Source organism: Mus caroli, unplaced genomic scaffold (genome assembly GCF_978045245.1).
Source record: "Mus caroli unplaced genomic scaffold, Mus_caroli_1 scaffold_3, whole genome shotgun sequence".
NCBI lineage: Eukaryota > Metazoa > Chordata > Mammalia > Rodentia > Muridae > Mus > Mus caroli.
In genome coordinates, this window is record NW_028227258.1 from 38,424,732 (window position 1) to 38,444,351 (window position 19,620).

Here is a 19,620-nt window from a genome sequence, read left to right on the forward strand (position 1 = left end):
GACCCAGACATCTTTCTCCTAGTGGCTGATGGGAAGAGATAGTGCTGGCTAGATGCTGAGGTCAGAGCATGGTAGGAGCAAGGGGGACAGGACCTTGAAGATGAGAAAGGGGAAGCTGTGGAGAATTTTTTGTCAAGTGGGGTTCTTTGAGTTACATATGTAGTAGATGCTCCCTGGTCACATGGAGAATAGTGAAAAGCAGGGCGGGAGGGTGGTGTGTCATGCAGGCAGAAAATGAGTGTTCTCTGAGATGAGGGCATGGCAGAGATGAGGAGTGTGTACTCTAAACTCCATGAGCCTGAAGAAAGAGTAGATGGAAGGGAGAGTAGGAAAGGGGCAGGAAGATTTCGCTCCCAGTTCTGAGAGAGAAGAGGTTCTAGGATTTAGTTCTGAGGAACCCCATGTACACACACTCAATGGCCAAGTGGGAAAGTACTAGAGAGGACGGAGAACGCAGTGAGAGGAGGACCCCAGTTGCCCTCACTGTTCTCAGAGAGGGAGTGCCTTGAGGAGAGTGTTTCTCAGAAGATAAGTTGATTAGGGTGAGGAACATGTCTGTTGGTTTTGCAACATGAAGATTTCTATTGGGGACAGTGTCAGAATATTTCCAGAAAATAGAATACATTTGGAATATTAAGTGAGAGAAAATGTTCCACATTCCTGCTAATGAAAGAAATGTAAGGATTAGCATTCCTGGGTTCATTTCTAAGGTCAGCAGCTTTCAAAGACAGCACACTTCCAGACCAACCAGGCCGACCTGGCAGGGCCACTAGAATGTGGTCAGTGGAACACCAGCAGATTCCCCTACTTAAGCAACAGTCAGGGGAGTCTGTGCATCTGAGCCGTCTGGGGTCTGAATTCTAAGGTTTGGCTAAAGCACAAAACTTGTTTGTTGACCGTTCATCTTAAGACTGAGTTCCATCTCACACAAGTGTTTGTTTGTTTTGTCTTAGCAATACATATTTCTCACACACATATTTCTCCTTTTATTTAAGATGACAGTAAAAATAATTCATTTTATTTATATTGTTTCTGTCTCTGGGGTGATGCTTTTTAGTTAAGAATAACTTTAATATTTAGCTCTCGAAGACTCCAAAAAGCATATTTACTGAAGTAAGTTTACCTTTTTTTATTAGCTTCACCTTTAGGCCAATCTCTATTTATACAGATTATTTCCTTTTACACTTTAGATGGCAAGACTCTTTTATCATAAACCCCAGTTTGCCATTTTGGATGAATGCACAAGTGCGGTCAGTGTGGATGTGGAAGACTACATTTACAGCCACTGTCGAAAGGTAAGCGTCACACACGGGCTGTGCTGCAGTGTCTGTGTGCCACACCCACTGCAGGCTTGGGCTAGAGGGACTTCCAAGCAATGAGAATGCTACTGAGAAGTAATACCTTGCATTGTCTCTAAACTGGTAACTAGTATATACACCAGAGTGCATGGAGCTATCAGTGTATTCTAAATACAGCTTTGTAGGGCTGGAGAGTGAAGAGCACTGAGTACGCATCCCAGCAACCTGAGTTCAATTCCCAGCAACCACATGGTGGCTTACAACCATCTGTAATGGGATCTGATGCCTTCTTCTGATGTGTCTGACAGCTATAGTACATTCATTTATATAAAGAAATCTTTAAAAAAATTAAAAAATACTTTATAGATACAAACAAATTATAAGAAATTATCCATGCATTCTAAATCTTAGCAATTTCTTAGTTGTGATATAGTTTTTGAATCTCTTTTACATTATTACTTACTCAGTTAACCAAAAGACCTCTGGTATTTCTTTTGTCCCATTAGCATTACCTATATATCACTTTTTAAATGAAGAAAACCCAACAGTTACCATATGCTAACTTAAATCTTTTCACATTCTTATTTTATGTGTGCATGTGTTTGTGGCATATGTACCTGTTGTGCTTGTATGTGTGTGCATGTATGATGGTGTGCATGCACAGGGGGTGTGTGGAGAACACAGGTTGATCTGGGTTTACAGGCTGCCCACCATGCCCACTGCCAGTGCTCATGCGGAGACGGCAGGTGCTCTACCCTGAGGCATCTCTCCACCCTTCGTTTGTTAGTTTTTAATTCATTTGGTTTATTTTATTCAGATAGTATTATCTAAAACAAGTTTCTTTTAGTTGATAAACAGGAGGTAAGCTGTGCTGCTATTATTTACATACTTGTTCACTAGTCCTGATGTACTCTTGGTAGATTTGAAAAATAGTAGTATATTCTGTTACTCTGTGTGACTAAATGAGTTACAGGAGGATTTTAACTGTTTATATTTGGGAAGTTTACAATAAGCCATGTATATATGCACACGCTTGCATGTACATACATGCGTGCGCATGCACACACACACATTCCCTGCCACTTGGAGGATGCTGTGGATCAGCAGCCGTAGCAGTACCTGGAAGTTGTTAGAAGTGTGGAATCTTGAACTTTGCAAAGCAAAGCAGCGTATTAACAAACTGTCACATAACTCAGGTGTGTGAAAGGATGACGTGTGGTTTGCTGTCGAGGGTCCGCTAGGGGCTTCTCCAGTGGAAGATTGTTGACTGAACTGTGGATTGTATTTCTTTAATGGCTTATTTCTCTTCTTGAGTCCTCTTTAGTAATTTGTATGTGGTTTCCAGTTTTCTAGACATTAGAGATGTCTGCAGTGTTTTCATGCATAAGGACATATAGACTGGATTTGGCTTGAAGGCTTCAACCTGACAATTCTATGTTGTTGCCTTTTTTGATTTTAAGGTGTGTGGATCTGTAAAATACATTCCACTTAAGGGAAGAGAACTTACCTGAGCTTTTGATGGTCATTTAACATTGTACTGGCTATGAGGAAGAGAAAATGAGGGGCTGAGTCCTTAAGTTTAGAACCTTTAAAAACTGTTGCTTTGGAATCTGCTGCATGCATGGTGATCATGTAGGTCAGGGGACAGCTGTAGGAGTCAGTTCTCCACCACGTCAGTCCAGGAATTGATTCAGATTGTCAGCCGTGGTGGCATGTGTCTTACCCACTAGGGCTTCTTGCAAGCCCATGACCTTTTTCTAACTACCAAACTGTAAATTTACAAACGACATAAAGCAGCATTGAGCTCAGTGACATTAAAGAGATTGGTGGCTGCTTTGCCGAATCCAAGCCACGAGCATCCGGTGTTTGGATCTTACCATTTAGATTTTACTTTTGTATTTTGGCCTAAGTAATTCTAATACACACTATGCCTACCCTAATCCAATTAACACATCAGGAATAGGAAAAAAAAAAGTCTCAATAGGCTTTTGATACAGTTGAAATATGAAAGCTGATAATGTGCATATCTTCTTATGCAGCTCCTAATTTGCACATTGGCAGCCAAACTTGTGGCACAGTTTAAGTGGTACTACTTGGTGCCAGCAGAATAATTTAGTCATAAAATTTCGTGACAGAAATTTTCAGAATTGTCTTAGGCTAATCTTTTAAGAGTATTATCAAAATGAAAATAAGATTAGGGTCTAGAGAGATGACTCAGTAGTTCAGAGCCCTTGCAGTTCTACAAGAGGACCTGGGTTTAGTTCACAGAATCCATATGGTGTTTCACAACTGCCTTTAATTCCAGTTCCAAAGGATCTCACACCCTCTTCTAGCCTCCAAGGGCACTGGAGGCTACATGCAGGCTAAGCAGTCACACACATAAAATAAAAATAAATAAATCCTTTAAAAAAATAAAATGAAAGGGGGAGGGGGAGGGATAAGGGTTTCCAGAGGGGAGACCTGGAGAGGGGATAACATTTGAAATGTAAATAAAATAGCCAATTAAAAAAAAGTGCTGAGAAAAAATAAATAATACAATGAAACTAAAAAATCATGGTGAAGGTTTGCTGATTCTCCCAAAGGTGAGAGGTGTGTGTTGAGGATCTAAGGCAGTGTCCTCCCCGTCATCTGCATTGGCTGGGTAACTCCTAGGCAATGGCTAGGACTCTCCTGGGCCTTAGGACTGTGTTTAGCAGCACTTTTAGTGATGTCCGTTAGATGGCAGTGTTGTTCTCAGCAAACCAAAAAAAAAGTCTTCAGTCATTACCAGAATGCCCACCAGATATTATATATATGTATATATATACATATATAATATATTATATATGTATATATATACATATATAATATATTATATATATATGTATATATATATATAATATATTATATAATATTATTATGTTATATTTATTATATATATAGAGAGAGAAAGCTTGACCTTCAGTTGAGAACCACTGATCCAGAACAACTACAGTGATGTTTCTTCAAAAATCTAAAAATCTGAAGTGTGTTAGAAATCCTGGATCAAGACTGAAATATTTTTATTATGTTTTATAGTAAGCTTATTGGGTAGCAAAACCTAATCCAAACTTTTAAGATTTTTTTTTTACAACTTTTTGTCTCATTTGTGTCAGTATTTGTATACATTACGGAAGACACATGCAGAATTCTGTCTTAGAACCTTCTAGAAGCAATGGAATAATAACTCCCAACTCTGAACCGCGAGACATATTCCAAGATGAGACTACAGTAGGGAACTGCACATTTGGAAGCAGTGACTTCCTGACTTTAATCTTTTGCTGTCCGCATCTTACCATTTCATAATAAATCAAATGTAGGGTATGTTTTATCGTTGATTCTTCACTGTAGCCACTGAACGTGGCATCTAAGAACTTAGATGCATGTGTTCGCGGCTTGCCATCCCGATGTGACATAACCCTCTCTTTGAATCTTTGCATTAGGTCGGCATCACCCTCTTTACTGTTTCACACAGAAAGTCCCTTTGGAAGCATCACGAGGTTTGTATTTCTTTCCTTGTACGGACTGATGAATTTTATGAATCTTATGTAAATATGTGAATTTTGTTGACTGATTTTAGATTTCATGGTCACGTCACCATGTGGGCATACATTTTACGGAAAAGGGTGGTTTGAGCTTTACAGTATACAGTGGGACTTTATTTGGTATTATTGTTGTCAGTTTTGAAAGCGAGAATGTATATAAACAATCTCTAGCTCTACTGAGATTAGAGAGCAGTTAGGTCTCTAGTGTCATAAGTGACTGCTGTGTAATAGCAATGGGTAAATGAGCTGTGTTGTTATCATTCAGGTTTGACAGAAGAGCAGAAAGTCTTAACAATTAGATGGCAAAATTGTGTTAGCATTTTCAGTAGCAGTCAGGACTATAAGGGAAAGCTAGCATAATGCCAGCCATGTTTGTAGTGTACTAAAATAGGATCTGTTAGATAGTCTCAGCCACTTACCAGATACCGTGCTGAAGTACAGGAAGTGCTATAGATTCTGGGTAGTGTCCTCAAGGTTAGTGGGGGTAATGCCGAGAATAGAGCTCTTTTCTTCTCTCTGATTCTCTTATCTTTCCTTTTCAAACTTTGCTATTCTCTCCCTCCCCTCTCCTTCCCTCCCTCTTTTCCTCTCCTCCTCCTTCCCTGTGCTGGATCCAGCCCTAGGCCTCATGTGTGTTGAGAACAGCCACCGTGTAAGGGAAAGGAACACGAAGCAGCTAAAAAATTAGCAAACAGAAAATAAACAGAAGAAAACATATCTTTATATATAGACGCTCGCTAACTAGAAACAAAAGGCTTTGTTCTGTGTCTTCAGGGGCACACGTGTAACTCCTTCTCTTCCCTGCTGAATCTAAACTAGAGTCTTTCGAGTGGAGAGTGGTAGCTGACCATGAAGCAGTCAGTGCTGCACTGGTGAGCCACCCAGGCTCTGGCACCGGTCATCCTAGTCGCTCTGAGCTGCAATTCAGAGCTGTGAAAGCATCCTCTTTTGTGGGATGCCTGTGCATTGACTAAGAAACGTGCAAAAGTCTGTTTTAGTTCTCCAAAATGGGGGAACATACCTGTTCTTGGTCTCTGACTGTCCTTTTTCTCCTCTAGTACTACCTGCATATGGACGGTAGAGGCAATTATGAATTCAAAAAGATCACAGAAGATACGGTTGAGTTCGGATCATAGAGACCATCTCAAGAACTTCATCGGCTTCAAAACAAGATAATGAACAGAATGCATTTGTAAATGCAAGATGCATTGTAAAATAAAGTTAAGCTTGTTTTTTTTTTTTAAAAAAAACAAAGCAACAAATTGACTAGATATAGGATAATTGAAACATGTTAAAACATTTAATATTGTATAGGATATTGCTAATTGTGTATATGTTGGTTTAATTATTAATTATGTACTAAGAATGTCCTTATTCTTGTGGTTAAAAAACCTGCCTGAATTAAATTGGGCTTAAATCAGTGTAACCTGATTCATCCTGGGATGTAAACCATTTGAAGTCAGCTAATTTGACTTTTATGGCTCTGTCCTTTTCTTTCATGAAGATTAAAACCGGGGTCATTAACTGTTCTATTCTAACAAAGTAGTCTTGAGTTTCATTTCTTATGCCCCATGCTAGTGGGAACCAGACCAATCACAATGTTTTGCTGAAACATACTCCATCGTTACAGGATAGTGTTCAGTACGCTGTGGCGGCGGTTATTCTCATTCCTCACACATGCCTTGAGGTGCATTGGACTCCAGGAGAGCCATTTGGGGTTTCTCTAGCTAAACAATAAATGTACCTGTCTCAGTCCACTGGACTGAGTTGTTTTGAAGGTTCTCATGGTGCACAACAGTGTGTATGTGGTGCACAACAGTGTGTATGTGGTGCACAACAGTGTGTATGCAGCCCTGCTTACAGCCTGTGGTTGCTACACGTTGTACCAGTCTGACCAGTGTTTGGAATGTTCAGACATAACCTCCTGGGTGAAGCTCAAGGTCTTAGGAGAACTTTTGATTTTGTGAAGAGATGGACAGGCTCATCAGAAATGTGGTTGTATAAATGTGAGTGTAGAGGCACTACATGACGTAATGTACTGAGCATGCAACACTGCTGCCGTCCTTGTCTGTGGTTTCAGTTTGTAAAACTGCTAAGCCATTCTCATGCACATGGGTGAATGACATTTCCTAGGAACGGTCTGTGACTCCTGGACAACGGCTCCTGTATCAGCTCTGGCTCCCCGGAACCATTAGAGACTAACTGTTGTTTCCACAAAGGAGGGCTGAGAGTGAACGTGATCACACATAGTTGTGAAATCGGTGTGATCCAGTGGGCTCTGAAAGGGGTGTTTGATGGTCTTTGTCTTCATAACTCACAATCACTGGCTACCAAGATAACCCTGATGTGTTGATTCCATAAATGCATCACATTCAGTTTTACCATGTCTCCTTAGCAAACTTGTGTACTTATTTTCTGTTCAGATTAAAAAAAAAGATAACCTACACAATATGTGCCTGTCCTTTTTTATTCTTGGGTTTGAATGCAGACATTCAGAAAGGGCTTTCAGCACCCAGGCGGTCTTTTAACCTTACCTTATTAAGTGAGCTTTAAAAGATTTTGTTTTATATTTCTAGGCAGGGTCTCCTATGTTGCTCTGGCTGGCCTTGAACTCACAGAGATCTACCTACCTTTTCTTCCTGAGTGCTGGGATTAATGTACACTTTTAAACGTGCATTTCTTTCTTAGAAAATCCTCACCAAATGTTTATACTTCACAAATGCTAACAGATGGCCAGGAAGGCTAAAGGCTAGCGTATCCTGGAAAGGCTTTAAGGCACAGGGAAACTACACGTTTTCAGATTGCTAGGCTACGGCAAGGCTGACAGCAGACATGTTCAACCTCTTGTCTACCTCCTGATCAGGGATTTCCTGTTTTCCTCTAATAGTAAAGTGCCTCACCGTTTGAGGCAGAGAGGCAGGTCTTCCAGGAGAACCCCTGTGTACTGTAGCGTGGGGATGCTTTTCCCAGGGCTGACTAGACAGTGGTGCTCAGTCGTTCTCTGCACGATTGTCACAGACTACACCGAGAATGCTAGTTTAACCCCAAAAAGAAATCAGTAAATGGAAGACCGTGGTGGATGGCCTTCTGCAGATGAGGTTTGTGTTGCTCTGTGTCCTGCGGTTCTTTTATCTAAAGAGAAAGTGTGTAAACAGTGTTGCTCAGCATTGCTGGAGTGAGGTGGTGGCTCTCAGTGATAGATACTTGCTGAGAACAGCTGTCCCATTTTCTTACATCATTTTAAAGCTTTTAGTTAGTTTTTGTTTTAAACATTTTTCCTTTTTTTAAAAAAAATTATTTTATGTATGTGAATATACCGTAGCTGTCTTCAGACACACCAGAAGAAGGCATTGGATCCCATTACAGATGGTTATGAGCCACCATGTGGTTCCTAGGAATTGAACTCAGGACCTCTAGAAGAGCAGTCAATTATCTTAACCATTAAGCCGTCTCTCCAGCCCTTTAAGCTTAGTTTTTAAAACCTTGAGCCGTGTCTAGTGACAGAGTCCTGTTGTTGGATTTGACATTACTAATTGTGAGAAGCTGATACAGTTTTATTTAAACACTGAGTAGTTTTTTGTTTGTTTGTTTGGTTGGTTGGTTGGCTGGTTGGTTTTTGAGACAATGGTTGGTCACTGCATAGCCCTGGTGGGCCTCAAACTTGGAGCTGACCTTCTGGCTCTGCCTCCCGAGTACTGGGACTACAGGTGTGTACCCCAGCTTGTCAGCGTTGGGTGGTCCCTACCACCTACCTTCCTACCCCCCCCCCAATAGTTAAATCATTTTTAAAACCATGTAAACACTCCGTGGCAGCACAGGTACAGAAGTATCCTTAAATTTAAGCACTGGTTTTGTTGTTGTTCATGTCCACAATTGAAATCAGGAAATAGAAATCTATTATCATTCAAAAACCTCCTTTCCATCTTTTTCTTAGTTACTAGCCTTCTACTTGTATCCTACAGTCTAACTTTACCTGCTTTTTTTTTCTTTTTTTTCTAACTCTTTTTAGATACATGGCACCCTTTTGTACAAGACTTTATTCTCTCAGTACTGTGAGATTGACCGATGGAGAGACAGCAGTTCCTTCTCTTATGGCTATGTCTAAACATCTGAATGAGCTTTTTACCTAGCCATTAGTGGGTGCTGCGTTCTCTTATGTATATGTGTATGTATATGTGTATGTATGTGTGTGTGTGTGTGTGTGTGTGTGTGTGTGTGTGTGTGTATATATATGTAAGCCATAAAGATATTCTTAGGTGTATATATAGTATATGTGTGTGTATATATATACATATTACACACATGTATATATATATATGCATATATATGTGTGTATATATATATATATGTGTGTGTGTGTAAGCCATAAAGATATTCTTAGGTGTATTTTTTTGGTGTATTTTAAAGTGGGACTTTTTTTTTTTTTAATTAAGGTTTTGCTCAAATTCCCTTTTGTTTCTACTGTAAGTGGTTTTTTGTTGTTTGTTCGGTTTTTGTTTGTTTTTCTCCCTTCTGTGTCATTAGCTATGGACAGGAAGTCATCATGCCTTCATTTTACATTCCCACGATTGCAGTGAGGTTAAACTCTTCATGGTTACTGGCTGTGTCTAGACCGTCTTTGGGAAGTGTTGTTTAGTCTCTAGTCTGTGGCCCCCTGGGATGCTCTTTCAGGCCGCCCATCCTCCTACACTCCAGTAGGCCAAACTCAGAAGATTCCACATCTTCTGTCTTCTTCTCTTTAAGACTTATTCCCCACTTTAGCAGAACACATCTACAGTGGCCTCCTGGGAAGGGCAAAAGCTTTGTATGTCTAAAAATCTCTAGACCATTATACTTGTGAAGAGTTCACCTGGGATAAATTTAGTAAGAATTTATTTGAATGTGTATGTAAGTGCACACAATTGTGAGAATGATGTGTGTGTGTGCTAGGTTAACCTTGGATATAATGATGTGTGTGTATGTATTTATTTGTCATGCATTTATGTGAGTGTCCTTATGTGTAGATACACACGTGTGTAAGCCAGGAGACAGCCTTAGGTGCCACCTTCAGTCATGTCACTCAGTCTGATTGCCTTGAAGACTGTCAGTTACCCTAGATTGGCTGGCTAGCAAACTCCAGGAATACTTCTGTCACTGACCCCTCAGTGTGGATTGTACACGTGCACTGTTCTACCTCATAGTTAATGTGTTTTAGGGATAAACCCAAGGCCCTGCTCTTATAAGACACTTGCTTTACTGACTGAGCCGTACACCCATCCCTTCATCTGGTTTTGTATTTCTGTAGTAGTTTTTGTTTGTTTGTTTTTGTTGCAGTGGTTAGTTTGCTTTTTGTTTTGTTTTGTCTCCTTGGATGTTTGTTTGACACCAGGTCTCTCACTGGGACCTGAAGCTCATCAATTAGGGTAGCCTGGCTAGCCAGTGGTCCCAGGTATCTTCCTATCTCAGCCTCCCTGATGCTGGATAACACGCACCTGCCACCACACCCAGTCTTTTATCTTTATGCTGGATATCCAACTCAGGTCACTTAGCCCACAGGGCCATCTCTCTTGTCTCTTTCTTTAAAAAAAAATTGTACGTGTGTGTGTGTGTGTGTGTGTGTGTATGTGCCACTTTAGTGCAGGTATCCCTGGAGGTTGGACAGGGCATTGGCTGCCTTGGGACTGAAGTTAACAGGTGGTTATAAACCACCTGACATGGAACAAGGGCTCTTCACTGCTGAACCAACTCTCCAGTCTGTCCTTTAAAGGTCTGTAATCATTATTATCTTTAGTTTGCTCTTGGGAAGAGCCAGTGTCCTGACCATGCATGTGGCAGTTCCTGATGTCTTTCTGTGCTTCCCCGCCTCACTCTGAGAATGTTCTCTGCTCCCTCTGGCAAGTCTTAGTGTTTCAGCCTCTTGTTAGCTCTGCAGCGGTGGGTTTTCTTTTATGTAAGCTGTAGATAAACACCCCCTGTAGACTCAAGCCTTTTCGGTGTTGCATAGTATCCTTTTTCCTGGGGCCTTGGAAGGAAAGAAAAGGTAAGTGTTGGGTTTTTTTGTTTTTTTTTTTTTCATTTTTAGCTGGGGGTACTTGAAAGTTCCTATACTCATATTTTTTTTATAAGTTAGTGCGTATTCTATAGCATTAGAGCTTAGTATATTTAAGAAAGTGCAAACTAATGAGCCATGCATGATTCTGGAATGTTCTTAGAGCATCTTAGACTTGGGATGTTTCTATAGTTTCTTCTCTGGACTCATATGTTCACTATGGTTCTCTTTCTGAAAAACCAATAGTCGTCCTAAATTCAAAAAAAAAATATTATCAATACTTAAGTTTTGCCCCCACTTTTGTTGTTTGCCATTTTTGATGTCTTCATTGGCCCCACTTTGTGTTTTACCCACAGCCATTTAGGCAGTGTTCTACTAGGAATGCACAAAGTAACACAGAAGCCCAGGTTTGATGAGACATGCTTATATCGCATAACCTGTTCCTGAGGTGCAGTTTAGATGCTTCAGGTCAGGTGTTCCCTCTTCCCCTTCTCCTGGTGAATTCTTTGTCTTTCAAATAAGCTCTTGTGAGCTCCTTCACTCTCTCAGTGATAACATTTATACACTATTATAATGGCTTGTTTGACATTTTGCCCTACAACTTAGCAAGCTCTACAACAGTCGAGATGATCCCTGTCATATTTGAATAAAATCTGTAATGTCTGGCATGTGGAGTTAGTGTGAGAATAATGAATAAATGAGTGAATCTGAATGCACAGCAGGCAGAAGCAGGGTACCCGCCGTTGAGGCCCGAGCACGAAGCCTGCTGTTCACACAGCTGTGGGTCCTCTGTGTGGCTCTGAGAAGCTGATCATGGGGTCACAGCTCTGCTGTGGGCTTGCTTGGGGACTAATAAATCATTCCCCCAAAAGGGTAGGGGGCTGGAGAGATGGCTCAGTGGTTAAGAGCACTGACTGCTCTGTCAGAGGTCCTGAGTTCAAGTCCCAGCAACCACATGGTAGCTCACAACTGTAATGGGATCTGATGCCCTCTTCTCGTGTGTCTGAAGACAGTGACAGTGTACTCATATAAATAAATAAATAAATAAATAAATAAATATTTTTTAAACTTTTTTTTTTTAAACTTGATATTGGCAGTAAGCAAAGTCAACACTGTCAAAACATGAGTATGAACTGCTGTCATTTTGTCATGGACTGGGGACTTAGCCTATAGTTGTTACAATAGAAAGTAATGTTCAAGAAAGGTTTTTGTTTTTTTTTTTAAAGGTTCCTCTCATCGGGTCTGCAGCTCTGCTGTCCCTTTCCATCCCATAGCCCTCATCCACCTTTGTGAGGGACATCGGGACTGGTGGGTTACATGGTTAGGGAGATCCAATTCTGATGTCATAGACAGCATCTGGAAGCATTCTGCCTCTGCCTCTGCAGGTTTGGCTGGTTCAAGAATTCTGCCTTCTAACTAGTTTTTCAAATAGTTTACTAAAGAGGCTGCCGCTAGACAGTGTGACACATGGGCCACAGAAGTCACAGATGCCTGAGTGTTGTAGATGGGCCTGGTGCTGTTTGTATTTTGATGCAAATTCTGCTCTCCTGGGGGGGGGGGTGGGGGGACTGCATCCTCAGGTGACTTCTTGTGAACCAATCCCCTAATGAATAAAGGAGCCAATCACTGGGTGAGTAGGAGGGACTTCTGGGTTGGACAGAGGAAGAGAGGAAGCAGGAGAGAATTAGGTTCTTTTGGACGGGGATTGCGTGAGGACAAGATGTAGCTATAATTGTCTCCTGGTTTCAGTGGCGGATTCGTCAGGATTTGCCGTCAGAGGATTTAGATTTAATAAGGCTTACAAGTTAGGATTTTAGTTGCTGTGCCCAGTGATTGAGTTACCGTTGTTTCTGAACTAAGTTTGTGTTGTGTTTTCCTTCACACAGTAGCTTAACTGGGTTCAAGAGAGAGTTATAGTGGCAAAGCACGGGTTTGCCTGATAGGCACCACAAAGGCCGTGGGGGTGGGGCTGGGGTGGTAGCAGCTCGGCCAGTGGGAACTTAGCGAGCTGGGTGGAGAGATTTTGGAGCTCTGAGTCAGAGAGTCTCCACGAGATAAAAACAGGTCAGCCATTGCCTGCCAGTGCATGGCTGGTCAGGCTGCTGGGGCAGAGGCACTAGTGCGGAACGTGCCAGTTTCTTTTTAGTATTTCCCGCAACACCCGAGGAAGATTATCTTGTTCAGGCATTCTGATCATCTCTTCCCTCATGACTCTTCATTTGCAATCACTTATGGGTGTAACATTTTGTCTTTTGCTTATGGACTTTTTAGTAATTTTATAATTTAGCCTGAATGTTCTTGTCCCATTGTCTACGCACTTCTCAGGGACCATAGATGGCGTCCTCCGTCATTGTGGTCAAGACACGGCTATAGGTCTATGTGAGGGAAAATTGTCCCTGCCCTTCTGGGGGTTATGTCACTTTTTTTCCTGACCTGAAATATTTGTCAGAGAAGATGAATCACTACGTTAAAGCAGTTGGTTTTGGTAGTGCTTGAAAATGAGGGTGTGTGTCAGGAACATCTCAGTGTTTCCTTAGGCCTCTTCTTGGAAATTTATTACACACCTGCAATTCCCAAATCGAGAAAGTCGTGAGTTGATAGCTGCCTGGACACCTGCAAGATCCTGGGTCAAAGGAAAAAACTGACCTGTTTCATTTAAACAGATCATAGTTTCTCAGTCTCACAGTTCCTGGGTTTCCTTTTTAGTGATTTCATTTTCCCCAGAAAAGAATGATTTCCTAAATGTTTGATTGACACACTCCTAATATACAGTCACAGGCTAAAAAGAGATGGTCTTAAAAAAAAAAAACCCAATGGTTTTGAATTATTGTTTGTATGAGTCTCTACATGGTGGTCAGAGCACCACATTGTGGAGTTGGCTCGCTCCTACCCTTTTACTGGGGTGAGCCGAGACAGGAAGTTCTTCAGAACAGTTGGTTTACTTGACAAAGTACCTAGACCTGGTTTTCACTAAAGCTCTCAGGATCCTTTCTGGTCAGTAGGGCCAGTCCCACAAGCGCCTGCTTGCTAGGCCTTCACTGGAGTGTGTTGTCTGCATAGGGAGGAGGGATGTGCCATCGCCACAGGCAGGATTTCGCCATGTTTTTCCTGCTGTTGATTTGGTTGAGTTCGGAAGTGGCTGCATTCTGACTTCCCCGAAGGTCGGGAATGCCTGTTCTGGTCTGTACCCACCCCAGCCTCCTTGACAGGTAAACGGTAAACATTGTGCTGATTGCACTTGTTAATCAGGCCTCCAACTTGAGGCTTAAGAACCGTTTTCAGAGCTTCTTGTCGAAGGCCCCTAATTAAGTAAGTGTTTCTTGGGTGGTACCAGAGCTGCTCATCTGGGGGCAGGCAGCTTGGAGCATGGTTGGATTCGCTGACATGGGAAGAAGGTGATGGATGCCTTGAAAGCATGCTGACAAATGAGCAGAATTAACCCAGGCAGTCGGAAATGTACACAGGATTTATCTCAGCCAGCGTGTGGTCTCCCTTTAAAAAAGGAAGTGGCACAGCTTAGCTGATAAGGGCAAATGAGGTAAAACCATAGACAAGTGGGCATCTGGGCTCAGAGCAAAAACAGCAGGGCAAACAGGAATATCAGAACAACAGCCTGCTGGGTAGCATGTGGTCGATGGTAGGAGAAAGCAGTCTCACCTGCCTTCCCCCTCAAAGCTCTGAGCAAGGAGTGAAGTGCCACCATTACTGCTTTAAAACTTCATGTTATTTTAAGAGCACAGGTTTGGTAAACATCACTTTGATGTGAGTGACCTGTGAGTCAGTCCCCTCTGGTTAAACGGTAGGAGGGTAGAGGGTATCCTTTGAGATGTGAGACTGCTTCTCACTCGTCTGACTCTTCCCCCATCCGACCCAACTGCTGCAGCAGTTCTGTGACCCTTGTCTCAGGAAGGAAGGTGGCAGCTAGCGGTGAGGTTCCCTGTGGCAGGGTAACCAATCAGGACTAGGACATAGATCAGAAATGGAAAGGGCTGTGGCATCAAATAAACATTGCCTCACCTCCACCCACTCCTCCTCACACTAGGAAGGTATCACCTAAGCTAAAGAAGAAGAGGGAGTTAGAAGGGGTGACCCTGGTCACTGTGGAACTCTGCCTCTGTGCATGATGGAACTGCTAACCATCAAATCACTGCAGCTCTGATTCCCTGCAGGGGATCTTAAGCCTGAGCCACTAGCCTTCTCTGTGGAAGTGAGGGAGGGTGCACAGGGCAAGATATATCCCTACTGATATATCTTGGATGGGCGCTCCTCATCAGTGGTGTCGCGGCAGCGAATTGCCCATGCTTCTTTGAGTAACCCCCACCCACGCTGTATGTCATCCCAGTTAAACTCCTTGGTTCAGCAAACTACATTTAGATGTGTCTTAGTTAGGGTTAATATGGCTGAGATGAAACACCATGACCAAGAGTAACTTGGGGAGGAAAGAGTTTATTGGCTTACATGTCCTGAATCACAGTTCCCTGGAAGAAGTCAGGGCGAGTCAAACTAGCTGGACAGGACCCTGGAGGCAGGAGCTGATGCAGAGGTCACGGAGGGATGCTGCTTACTGCCTTGCTCCCCATGGCTTGCTCAGCCTGCTTCCTTATAAAACCTAGGACCACCAGCTCAGGAATATCGCACCCACAATAAGTTGGCCCTGTCCCCCCCATCAACCACTTATTAAGAAATGCTATTCAGGCTTGTCTGTCGGCAGCCGGATCTTATGGAGGCGTTTTCTCAACTGAGGTTCTCTCTTCTCAAGTGATTCCATCTTGTATCAGGTTGACCTAAGATTAGACAGCAGCAGGTAGAATTGTTTCTGTGTTCTGTCACTGGTGTCCTGTCTGCAGTGAATGGATGTTGGTCGATAGCCTTTAGGAAAAGCCACACTGCGGTGGGGGATCACTGGTGTGCCTGGAATGATTTCCGCTGTCAAATAGGGAAAAGAGGTGGGGGGAGTGTAAATTTAAAATAGAGTCCTAAAACCCAGCATGTAATGATAGTCCTGTCCTTGGGCGTTGTGCCTTGTCATGAAGATCATGGTCAGAGCAGGGAGTAAGGAGGTGAGTAGTGGAGGCAGGGTGGTGGCCTTGCCTGGCAGGGTCATCATAGTGCCTCAAAGTGGAGTTGGGGGAGTGGCAGTTGCAACTGGAATCTTGTTTAACCCACAAGCTGGCCGACTTCATTTAGATTGAAGGGGCATGGGAAAAGGAAAGGCACCCTAATAATTACACCAGGGTCTTGGCCTCCTGAGCCAAGTTGTCCATTTCTTGAAATGGAAAAGACTAGAGAGAACTAGATTTGAAGGAGGTAGGGAATTAGCTTCTCTTTGGATGGTTTGAATAAAATCCCTGTGAGATGTCAAGTATGTTTTGTAAGTAGTTGGATCTGCAGGACAGCTCTGAACTTTTTTTTTTTAATTTGTAAAATGATTTATTTTCATGTTGATGAATTAATTTTTAAATTGCTTCATATTCTGCTCATTGACTTGCAATATTAATTATTAGTCATTTTTATGTCACAAAATAAAACATAAGGGTTGATACAGTCAAGAAGCGTAACACCCTCCTCTATGCACATCCACAGTGTTGTAGGGACCCTTTATGTCTTCTAGTAACTTGTTAGTTTTATTTTCAGTTGAGATCTTCACACATTTAGATTTTATTATTGAAAGATAGTATAAAGAATCAAATTTCATTTTTTTCAAAGGAATATTTCATCCTCAAACCATTGCCGTAAAACTACCTAAAAACTTTTAAAGAAGTTGGGGCTACAGTGCATATTTGGAAGACATCATATTTAGTTAGATGTTGCAGGCTTAAATCATGTACACTAGATGGCGCTTGGCCATGGGCTTGGACCTAATGCCAGAGTAACTGTTGTGGAGATGGGGTCAAGGAAGAGGGCAACTCAGCATTTACAAGCTGGAGAGCAGAGGATGGTGTCCAAAGAGTAGGGCTTTTCAAAAGTTGAAAGTGTGTGTGTGTGTGTGTGTGTGTGTATGTGTGTTTGTGTGTGTGTGTGTGTGAGAGAGAGAGAGAGAGAGAGAGAATAATATTTTTGTATTCTGATAGGAATGACCAAACAGAGGAGAAGGGCCATGCTAGCAGAGAAGGATTTCAAGGGCAAAGTCGTACCTACTCATGAACTCATGAAGAGAAGTTGTTTATACTAGGAGGTCTCAGCATCTCAAGTTTCCGATGTAGGTGCTGTTTTAGTAACGGTGATTTACTGTGACAGGGCACCATTTAATTTAAGGCTCAGCTCCAGAGAGTAGTAGTAGAGTCCATGGACATCATGGTGAGGAGCACAGCAGTGGGCAGGCAGGCATGGAGCTGGAGCAGTACAAGAGGTGGGGGGGGGGGGGAGGAGGAGAGAGGGGAGAGGGGGAGGGTAGGAGAGAGAGAGAGAGAGAGAGAGCTGGGAATGGAACGGACTTTTCAGTCTCAAAGCCTACCGCCAGCAACAAACTCCAAGGCCACACCAAGGCCAATCTTTCCCAAATAATGCCACCAGCTGGGAACCATGCACTTGAACCTATGAGCCTATGGGGGCCGTTCTCATTCAAACCACCATAGCTGGCTTCTTCCTTTATGCTTGACTTTCATAATACAATGTTAGTTTGGGTATTTCTTTTCAACTACAAAGAACAGAAGGCTTGATCACAGGGAATAGAAAACCCAGCTCCAGCTTGCTAAAATAATGAGTTGGGTTTCCAGTGGTGGAGGCTTTGGGTGAAGTATATTCCAGAAGTCTGTCATGTCCCCAAAATGTCTTCTCATTTTGCTCTACAGATCATCTGTGTGCAGCACCCAGTCAGAGCATCCTTTTGTGTGTGATTAAGTGAGGGCTCCTGCTATGTTAAACAAATGTGCATACTGGTCATTTGAGAGAGCCTCTCCTTAAATAGGATTGATCCCACTCTATTAAAGCCAAGATTATAATAAAGAAAAAAAAAAGAAAAAGAAAAAGAAACTGCGAGGCAACAGTTGGGGGAAGAGAACGTGTTAAACACAGATGTCCAGGAACTCATAGGAAGGGCATTCAGAAATGAGTTTTCCCTGAGGGAGCAAGATGATTGTTTAAGAGAGAGTTGCTCTGACTCAGAGTTCAAAAGGAATCTCTTACATATATGCCAAACAGTAATTTAAGATGGAAAATTTATCTGTGGAGAGCTTTCGGGTTCTGTTTAGTAATTAATATAGCATGCTTGATAGGCTCCAGCACAGGGAGGGAGACGTTCAGTTCGGCCCACTAGAGGGCAGCAGTTCGGCTGCAGAACCCGTTGTGTTGATTTAGGAGCAGCTGTTTCATGTCCACAATAAGGAGAGAGGGGGCCTGTGTGCAGCGGTTAACGCTGGGAGTGGAACCTTTTGATTCCCCGCAGCACCGCTACACCGCATCTATAACGACTTCCTTCTGCTGTACATTATTATATCCAGACCTGCTTTCAGTCTGCAGATAATTCAAATTCCTTAGATTATGAAGCTAGGGGATTACATAATGCTATAATTATTCCTGGCAGAGGAACGCAAGGTCAGGCATGAACTCCTGTAGCCCGCTTTGCCCTTCGTGTGCTACACCGAGCTCTTTGTCTTGGATAAGACATGTGAGCAGGGACTCAAGATAAGGCGTGAGGCCCCTCTCTGAGGACAAGGACGCATGCTTGGCCTTTCTCTTTGGGACTCCACCACACACACCCGTCGCTGTGGTATCAAAAGCTGCACTGGTGCCCACAGCTGGGCAGATGGAGTTTGTTAATGAGTAAACCAAACCGACCAGTTAAGAGGGCCGCGGCAACTCCCCAGCCTTGCACAGAGGGAGGGAAGCAAGGGCAGGTTTGCCTGGCAGGCAGCTCAGAACACCATCATTCAGTTCAGATCTTCTTTCTGTGCAGTGTAGACTTTTGCTGCCTCTGAAGGACTCGCTCCGTTTCTGTTTTAGAAATTACTGAGTCAGCTCAGCATGACCAAGTCCTTGTGCTTGGTTTCCTCACATGAACTCTAACTTGATCCTTCCGATTTTTATGAACAACAACGACAAAATCAAAGGCAGGTCTCTTTTTCTTTGAGCCTCCTCCACGATGCAAGTGAGTGACTGGGGAGAACCCTTTCTAGGTCTGTACTAGATGGTCTCTCTCAGTAGGCTAGGCTTATCAGGCCTAGTCATGTGACTTGCTTGACTGGTGAGCCAAAGTATTCAGTGGAAGTGTTAAGACTATGAATTCGAATGAGTCTAAGGGTCAAAGGGCAGGGATTACAAGGGAGGGACTGGAAGGAGGAAAGGGAAGGGGGGAAGTGATGTAATTATAACCAAAAAGCCATTTTTAAAAAGTGGCTTAAACATGGAAGGTGTAGCCGGGCGTGGTGGCTCACGCCTTTAACACCAGCACTCAGGAGGCAGAGGCAGGCAGATTTCTGAGTTTGAGGCCAGCCTGGTCTACAGAGTGAGTTCCAGGACAGCCAGGGCTATACAGAGAAACCCTGTCTCGAAAAACTAAAAAAAAACAAAAAAACAAAAAAACATGGAAGGTGTAGTAGCCTGTTTTGTTTTGTTTGCTTTGGTATGGTTGTGCTTTTTGGGGGTGTGTATGCATGTGTGTGTGTGTATGCACATGTGTGTGTGCATGCACATGTCTGTGTGTGTGTTCACCTTTGCTCTGATCCAATGGAGACCCCTGCTTTGTTTCGGGCCTTGTAATGAGAAGGAGCTCATTAGGAGCTACCACCTACCA

The 19,620-nt window shown here is 42.8% G+C and overlaps 1 protein-coding gene across 2 annotated transcripts in view; it reads left to right on the top strand.

Annotated features, from left to right (window-relative positions):
• The window catches only part of Abcd3 (ATP binding cassette subfamily D member 3), a 57,836-nt gene extending 50,526 nt beyond the window's left edge, over positions 1-7,310 (top strand). For both annotated transcript variants that reach the window (XM_029475605.2, XM_021157215.3), the window contains exons 21-23: positions 1,191-1,295; positions 4,760-4,816; positions 5,920-7,310. In XM_029475605.2, the coding sequence (XP_029331465.1) occupies positions 1,191-1,295; positions 4,760-4,816; positions 5,920-5,997 (240 nt within the window). In that variant the 3' untranslated portion in view covers positions 5,998-7,310. The remainder of the gene's footprint in view (positions 1-1,190; positions 1,296-4,759; positions 4,817-5,919) is intronic.
• Positions 7,311-19,620: the final 12,310 nt, after the last annotated feature.